The 9,713-nt window shown below is 37.6% G+C and overlaps 1 protein-coding gene across 1 annotated transcript; it reads right to left on the reverse strand.

The window, feature by feature from the left end:
* Positions 1-2,056: 2,056 nt before the first annotated feature.
* On the reverse strand, positions 2,057-6,679 carry LOC112588991 (protein FAM76A-like). Its single transcript, XM_025300460.1, is given in 8 exon segments — positions 2,057-2,840; positions 2,842-2,868; positions 2,870-2,953; positions 3,030-3,273; positions 3,896-4,032; positions 4,887-5,100; positions 5,203-5,267; positions 6,151-6,679. Coding segments are annotated over 8 exon segments (990 nt in total). The 5' UTR covers positions 6,247-6,679; the 3' UTR covers positions 2,057-2,717.
* Between the last annotated feature and the right edge of the window lie 3,034 nt (positions 6,680-9,713).

The following is a 9,713-nucleotide window of genomic DNA, read 5'->3' on the forward strand; positions in this document are numbered from 1 at the left end:
CACGTGGCTTGTGATACATGCAGGTGACGCTTGCGTGGCCTATTATCAGGTGTAGTAAAAAAGAAATCCTATTATTTTTTGCATGAAATTGAAGGCTTAATTACCATAGTTAGAATGAACCGATTTAGGTCAAATATGCGCCGTTTTGTTTGATAACTTGTTGCCATTTTGAAGGTAATTTCATTATGCCTCTCTCATAGAAGCCCTCGTCCCTATTGCCAAAAATTGAGACAGCCGATTTCACAAGCCCTCTCTTGAAGCGAATTTTTCACCAGCAAAATTGTTCGCCATGGATAGGAACAGATGGTAATCACTTGGTGCCAGGTCCGGACTATAAAGGTGGATGCATAAGAACCCCCAACCATGCTCCCGGAGCTTTCTGGCGAGTCACTATCGATGGTGTGGTGGGCCTGGCGTTGTCCTGATGGAACACAATTTTCTCTCCTATTGGCAAAGCTTGGCCGCTTCTGGGCAATGCTTCCTTCAGACGGTCCAATTGTTGACAGTATTTTCGAGTTAAGAGTTTGCGTAGGGGAGCAGCTCATAGTAGATAATTCCTGCCAATCCCATCAAACACACCAGCAAAACCTTCCTGGTCGTCAATCCTGGCTTGGCCACCGTTCCGCCGGCTCACCGCGATTCGACACGACCGTTTCGCTTGACGTTGTCGTAAGTGATCCACTTTCATCATCATCGTGACCAACCGCTTCAGAAATGGGTCGATTTTGTTGCGATTCAGCAGTGATTCGCAGATGGAATCCGGTCCATGAGGTTTTTTTGCGTTAACTCGTGTGGCACCATACATCGAGCTTCTTTTTGTATCCAGCCTTATTCAAATGGTTCCAAACGGTTTTTTGTGCAATCTTTAGCTCTTGGGCAATCGAAACAGTGCTTACATGACGGTCGGACTCGACAATGTCCATGATTTTATCGATATTTTCGACAATTGGCTTCTCAGTGCGTGGTGCATCTTTGACATCGAAATTACCGGAACGGAATCGACGAAACCAAAATTGCGCGTATTGGCTGTTATAGTATCAGGACCATAAACACTATTTACATTTTCAGCCGCCTGGCTTGCGTTTTCGCCTTTATCGAAGAAAAACTGTAAAATATAGCGTATTTTCTCTTTGCTAGTGTCCATCTTTCGACGGCGCTCAAACAAAACTGAGTCAACTAATCACAAAACTGTCAGAAAAGTTTTTTTAGTACGAAATCTCATCTTTCTAACGCCATCTAGTGGAACCCGATCGGACTTATACAACGCGAGATACAGATAACTAAAGCCATCTATTGGAAAATAATGGATTTCTTTTTACTACACCTGATATTTCCTCAATAAGCAAAGAACATTAAATCAACATATTGCAATATTTATTTCATGTGCAGAATAAGTTTAGAATAAACTTTTAAACGTTTTTCCTTAATATTTTTCAAAGATATTACGGTAAAAATATTTAAAAAGTACCGAAGTATTGATGTTATTGTCGACATAACGTGTCGACACAACATTAAAAACTACTAAAACTATTAAAACGTTATATACAATATTAGATATCGTTGAAAGATTATATCAGTGATTTATCATCCATTGATATATCTTTAGAAAAAATTGTTAAATTTTCATAAATTATATAAATTACATAAATTGTCCAATTTATGTATGAAATCTTTCGTATACGAAAAATGATACATAAATAATGAACACAAAATAATCTATACCTCACGTACCAGTCAGAGACAATAATTATTAAATGCTGATTTCTGCTAAACGCAGACACTAACTTTTCTTCCGATAATGATTCTAATATTCGTGAGAAGAAAGACGGACGACGCAGGCTTAAAAGAAGAAAGAGAGAGAGGAGAAATGACAAAGGGAACGAAACTGCTAATTTTGAACTTTTTATTATAAATTGATCTACAACCATATTTTGGCTCATCATCGCGTATATCGTCATTATAAATAGTAAAATGCCACGGTAACACTGGCACCGCGTTGCCGTCAGTCAGCGCTGTCCTATCCACAATGCATGTACAATTCATCAATTGGAGTTTGTCCCGTATAGGGACTGCGCGTTCTCCGAGATCTCGCATGTCGCAGAGAAGACACAAATGAACCGCACGATCCGCTACAACGCGGAATTTTTCACTAACTAATAACATATGCGTTGTCGTGCAGATCGGCCGTTGCAATGGCGGACGAATCGTCGCGCGTTATCGGCGCTTGGTTGCAAGCAATCACCCGAGAGAAAGAAATCGGCGGTGAATATTACACAACTTATGTATATAAATCTTGTATTTTTATATCGTTGGTCGGTCCCCCCTAAACGGAGACACAAGCAACACCGGTTTCTTCTCTTTCAGTGCACATCGGTAATAATATACAGCTATGCAATAATTAGAAAAATAATATAATTTTGTCTCGTAAATGGAAACAATTGTCTATATTTGTAATATGTACCACGTGGTTCATATAGCTTGCGGACAATTCGAGTACGTTGTCACGGCTAATCAAGTGCCTGTGAATAATCGCAGAGAGAAGGCTCCTCACACATCTGCGCACCGTGGCTTGTGATACATGCGGGTGACGCTCGCGTGGCCTATTATTTCCTCAAATGTGTCTTTATAAATGTATCGTAGCGTTTGAAACACTTTCAAAGCGTTCGCGCTGATACCGTGAGGAACGGCGAAGAAAGAGAAGAGCGTCTCCTACCTTATCAAGGTACAGGACTGTCTGTCCCGCTACCGCTATTGGTCCCAGCTTCCGTCTTGGTAGCAGCCACCCGGTCACCTCGCTTGGACGTCTTCGACAACGACGCCACCTCCTTCAGTAGACTTGAAAATCTTGTGCTGCATGTTCGAAATTTTTCGTCTCATATTCCTTCTCTGATGCCTTCATCTTATTGCGCAACTCCGTTTCGGATGTGAAGTTCTTCGCCTTCAGCTCGGTAATCTATAATTGAGAAATGATTACATTATCAGTCTTATTTCACAGTATCGTTGTGAGATTTTAAGGATATGTCACACACTTGTCTATCCTTAGCCAATAACTGGCCATCCTTGATGGTGATCTGTTTTTGTAGATGCGCAATCTTTTCCTTGAGTTGGGTGACCGCCACCACGTGATCCGAACTGTTTGGATCGTGCGGATCGTGCACGCCGGCCATTCGCGCCGCTTTCATTGGACTGGGACCGTTCGTATCGCCGCCCTCAGATTGCGGCGGCAGCTTCGTTACGTCGACCCTGTGCGGTCTTTTATTGTGACCTTTCAATCTGCAACGAGCAGTACGGAGATATAAACGAGAATTTGACCAAGACGGTGGCCTAAAGAGTGTGCCTACATACAAGTCTGTTCTTTATAGCTGCACTAAGCTTTGTTTTCGGCACTTAAAATAGATACATATTTGACACTTGATAAGAGAAAAAAGAAATAAATTACAATTAAATAAAGGTTCTCGTGATATCCAATCGAAAATAATTAGTGCCGAAAAAATAACCGATGAAAATGCATACGAGAGCCAAACGCTGACCTTACAGCGAAATTGTATAGTTTTAATTGTCAATAAGAATGATTAAATCTCTAAGATCACATTTCGACCAATATATGATATATGATATCCAAGTAAAAAGTGAAACATCGTAACGAAATTTAGACATTTATATTAACAATTAAAATTATAAAAATCCATTATAAAACCACAACATGTGGTTTTTACCTGCCTGTATTCTTGCCGGTTATTTTTTGTTTCTACAAAATAGTTTAGAAAGTATAACTATACAGAATAAATCTAGCAAGTCACCAAGCAGTCGCACTGAACATGTTTCTCGAAATTATGTATACGACTACATGAAAGCGCTCAAGTTACCTTTCCGCCTTACGAATTTGGATAATTACTTTTGTTCTTTGTGCTTTGCGGCCCGCTGTTGAGCCAGTTTCATGTGCGCTCTTCTCTCCGCGTCAGATTGTTTTGTCTTCGCCAACGCTCGTTTATACGACAATGTACAAAGCCAACATAATAATTTTCCATCCACCTGAAACTCAAAATGTCATTGTGAGCGATTCAACAGCGATTGTGATACACACAGGCGGATAATAGCCTGGACTAAACCTAGGACCACTACAATCTTTCAATTATATGTATTGTGTCTACATATTCGAGGAAACAACAACATTTAGATATTAGAACACATTAGAATATTATCCAGATAGAACAACATTTACAATGTAAAGCAATGTCAAGTTATAAAATTAGCAATATATAAGTTATTATTATTATTCATTTAAACAATCAACAATCATGATGCACGAACATTTAGACATGATGCACATAATTAAAAGATTCTTCACGCAAAATAAACTCCACTGAAAATCTCCTGCATTATTAGAAAACTTGACAAAATTGAAAAAAAAATGTATATACCAGCTGTAATATTCTGTATAGAATATAAAAATATCAATATGCATGTGTAACAATTTCCGATGACAATAACATATCCACATAGGATTTTATTTATTAACAATTGTATCATATACAATCAGAAGTATCTGCTTTAATCTTCTGAATGTGAAGCATTTCAGAGCTACATGTTAAAGATAGAACATTTTGAGCTGTCATGAATCAACCAAAGAAATAACTTTTTGAAAATTTGAAAGCAATAAACTGAGACAAAATCTTAATTTTTTTATTATCATTGCTAAAATATATAAAACATGGATGCAAGTGCCCAGCGCAACAGTTCATACAACTATTGCTTGTATCAAAATTATAAATTGAAAATATTTATCAGACATATATGTGTCCACAGTCCATACTATTTATATTTGTCAGACATATGTATATGTTTATAATATTCAAAAGAGAATATTTAAAGTTCTCAGGTATTACCTTCTTATCCTCGTCCTGTCTATCAAAGGCACACTTCTGCTTGCACTGCTCACATGTGACTGGTGGACCATAACGTTTCTCCGAGTTTGTACATCTTTGGCACTTACTGCCGATGAATGCAGCAATGGTATTGCAATACTCGCAAGCTGATGGCTTCCCATAAGACTTTACATTCTGTTCACACTTCTTACATATAGTGCTTGTGTTACCTTTTCTGTAAAATCAAGTAAATTGAAATAATATAACTTTGTCCAGTTTATAAAAATAATTTTTAATAAGAAAAAAACAAAACAGCTTCTGATAATTAATAACTTACATAGTCTGTTGGAATTCTGATCTGCAATATGTGCATTTGACTACAGGAAATGCTCCTCTACATTCCTATGTAAACACAAGTTAGGTTTCAGCATTTAATTTGATCATTATTTTAGCATTAGCTTTATTTTAGTTACTTCAATATTTAAACATTGAGTCTGTTAGATGTTCCAAAGTATATTAAATATATAATGACATTATATCAACCTCATCTATACAAAAGTACTTCAAAGTATTTATAATATTACAATATTAAACAAATTGTGAATTACATTCTAAATATTACCGCAAATTGAAAAATACAATGTTTCTTTATTGCAGTACAATACTGTATATTATATAATAACTATATTTATAAATATATTACAACCAAACAATGAATATTTAGTGAGCAGTTTTAATAATTAAATGCATTCATTATTATGTCTCTGTGTGTATATATATATATATATACATGTATACATGTGTATTCTGTGTGTATATATACATATGTATACATGTGTGTATGTGTGTATTATGTATCATGTGTGTGTGTGTGTGTGTGTGTGTGTGTGTGTGCGCGCGCGCGCGCGCACACGCGCACACGCACGCACACACACCACACACACGCGCGCGCGCACACCATGTATGATATATAATATACAAAAATTTCCTTAACGGATGTGTCGAATATTTAACTCGTATTCTCAAATTCTCACGAAAGATCTCATGTTGTTATTTTTACAAAAGAAATTTTCTGCTTCTAACTCATAATAAATCCTCGCTGCATTCAGTCCTATTCTAATTCGCAACGGTTTTAATCATCATTTCGCCCGAGAGAAATCGTTTGTATCGTCACGACAATCACGATAGAACGTAGAATCGCATGAAAGATGCGTCATTGGAAAGCGACGGTATTGCAAACTAGCCATGCACGAACGAACAGAGCAACGAGTTAGCCGGTACGTACCTTGCACAACTGTTGTCCTGGTGATAAATCCTCAAAAGGATGCCTGGAAAAACACCTGGAACATGCAAACAACGCCTGCATGTTGTTCGCACTCATCTTCGTTTATCCGATGTTCCGGCAATCGGCAGATATCGAAGCAATTAGATCACTACAGTTATGTAGAAAAGAGGCAACAATATCACGACGCACTCAAAGGGAGACAAGGTGCAAGTTACGGAAGCTGCTGCTGTTGTCGCTGTTGCTGCTGCCACTGCTACTATTGCTGTTCCGCCGACAACAGAAAGAAAACGTAACACATATAAAAAACAGTAAGACGATATGGGCGATCAGCTCGAGGCGAAACTCATATATCTCGCGATGATACATGCAATCTTAATAATAAACCTTAATCGTAAAACCGTCCTGCAATGATACAATATTTCAAGCAACGCGATCACTGTCGTAATACCGGTTGTTGACTTTCACGCGTCCATCTGTGATCACTGCAAGAATCGACATGGCCGACCGCGACGACGGAAGTGGCCACCCGAGGGCACCACTGCCACGTTCACAGCCACGTTCATATTAAAGTGAGGTCCTACAATAGAGTCACAAAGTCCTAAAGGCAGATTCACATTTTGGCAGAAAAATGTTACGTCCTGTACAAGCATAGAACATGCGATGTCTAGATTCGTTTGGTTTAATAGACTTAGACCCAGTTGCACCAAATTATCTTAGTTTTAACCTCTTGTCCTATCCGCTTCCGATCGCTCGGGCCACAATAAACAAGAAGGTCGGTCACGCGTCAAGCCATTTAGCTGTTTAGCCGTGTGCTCGAACTTGTGCAAAATGTATGCGTCTTATGACATGTATATTTCGACGCAACGAAAGGAATTATCATCGATATTAGATTTTCTTTTTACTGACATGATAGATATAAGGGTTGTTTAATTCTTTTAGGGAATTATAACCTAAACGTGTGAACGTAACGAAGAATTACACGTAACTAAAGTAAGAAAATATCTAGAACAACTGAACCATGAGTCTGACTCATGTTGTTTATGTTTGTCCCGAATGAAGTACCATGAGTCAGGTTCGTGCTAATTGTTTTTGGCCCAAATATCTTACCACGAGTCTCACTCGTTGTTATAGGACAAGGGGTTAAAGCCCGTATCAGACTATGGATTGGGATTGAGATTAGATTGAAATTTGACCAATTGAAAAAGAGAAAATAATCTCAAGTATAGTAAACTTACTCCTGATTGGTTAAATTTCAATCCAATACTCAATCCCAATCCGTAGTCTGATACGGGCTTTAGGGTCTACAGGAGCCAGAGACAAATCCAGCGTTGACTTTGGAGGCCTCGTGCGGCGAGATCGCGAACCAACACCGTGCGCGCGAGCGCAAGAGCAGGAAGGTTGGGTCAAGTCAGTTTGACAAGGACGAACAATCGATCGCACCGTCCTTGTCTTACTCACTCAGGCATTTCGCCGGCCGATACACGGCGAGAAAATGCTTTTCAGGCTTTTGGGTGAGTGAGCTAAGTGTCGCAGCGACTCACGTGCAATACCATTTTACAAATTGACGTATTTTGTCTAGCTGACGTTATATATCACCGCCAAATTATTATAGCATGTTCCTTATGTTATTCCCGAGATCCCACATCCCGAGATCCACAAAGCCAGATTTTGCAATCCGGCTGTCTAAAATTTATGAAAAATAAATGAAGCGTCCGCCGTACCAAGCATCGCAGCGAATCACTCCAAAAATTATTTTACAAGATGCAAAATTTCGCCTCGTTGACGATACGTATAATTGCTAAACTGTTACAGCATCTTCCTTGAACTATCCCTGAGGACCTTATACAGCCAGATTTTACAATCCGGCCGTCCAAAATTTATAATATATAAATAAAGTATCAGCCGTACCAGGAGTTGCAGCGAATCAGGTGGAATACCATTTTACAAGAAGCAATATTTTGCCTTATTGACGTAATATATGACCATGAACTTGTTATAGCATCTTCCTACAACTATTTCCGAGATCTGTACAGAGTTAGATTTTACAAATAGGCTATCAACAATTTATTATACATAAATAAAACGTCAGCTGTACCAAATCGCAGCGAGTCAGGCGGAATATAATTTTACAAGAACAGATATATTGCCTCGTTGACAATATATATAATTGCCAAATTATTATGGTATTTTCCTTGAACTATCCCCGAGAACCCTACAAAGCCAGATTTTGCAGTCCGGCAAAATTTTGCAATCCGTCAAAAACTTATCATACATTAATAAAGCGTTCGCTGTACCAAGCGTCGCTGAGAGTCACTCGAAACATTTTACGAGATGCAATATTTCGTCTCTTTGACGATACGTGTTATTACCAAATTGTTACAGCATCTTCTTCGTACTATACCCGAGATCGGTACAAAGCCGAATTTTGCAATTCGGTCGTCAAAAATGTATAATATATAAATAAAGCGCCCGTCGTACCAGGCGTTGGAGCGAATCAGTTGAAAAATCATTATAGAAGATGCAAAATTTCACCTCCTTGATGATATGTTTTCACCGCCAAATTGTTATAGTATCTTTTTTTAACTATCCCCGAGAAACCTACAGAGCCAGATTTTGCAGTGAGGCTGTGAGAAATGTATCATAAATAAATAAAGATGTATGAAGCGTCGGAGCGGATCGCGTACAATACCATTTACAAAATGAGATATATTACTTCACTGATGTAATATATCATCATCATATTGTTATAGCATATATCTAAACTATTCGCTAAACTAGTTCGCGGGGAAAATATTTCTTTACATAAGTAATTATATTGACAAATAATGAGTTAAAATATATATGACTTACAATAATTAATAACAAATTATATAAATTATATTTTTCAGATTTCCTAATAAACAAGACATACGTAAAAAATGAAAGGAAGCATGCCATTTACATGACACAGATGATGTATCCCATTTGTACATTTGCTCAACTCATTTCAGATTGCCGCAAAATGTAATTAGACAGAAAAAATGGAGACTACCTCTTGAAGGTGTACCCAATGCAGGTATTACTAGTAAATGTTGCAGCTATTGCAAAAAGAACTATACAATATCATTCAATAAGTAAAATATTTATATCAGCAGGAGAAAATATATCTAAGGAACCTGCGATATTTCAAACAGAAATAGATTCAAAGGTATATACAAAAATAATGGATGCTGCAACGACGGATGCCACAATAGATTCAGCAACAATGAGTGCTACGACAGATGTTGCAACAACATATTCTACAACAATAAATTCTGCATCGAGTGCTGCAACAATGGATCCCGCAGTAATAGATTCAGGTATATGTAAAATGCAATCAATATTGGAAACTTCTACTTCTTATTTATGTAAGTTAAATATGAAATATATATATAGAAATAATATAAAATACTTATACATATTACAATAAGAAATAATTTATATATATATATAAATACCACTTTTGTTATAATAAATACTATCTATTTTTAGATTCTGAAAAAAGTACTGTCACTCTTCCAAAGAAACGCTTATTCGCAGAGCCT

The sequence above is a fragment of the Harpegnathos saltator genome, unplaced genomic scaffold (genome assembly GCF_003227715.2).
Source record: "Harpegnathos saltator strain DR-91 unplaced genomic scaffold, Hsal_v8.6 scaffold369, whole genome shotgun sequence".
Taxonomy (NCBI): Eukaryota; Metazoa; Arthropoda; class Insecta; order Hymenoptera; family Formicidae; genus Harpegnathos; species Harpegnathos saltator.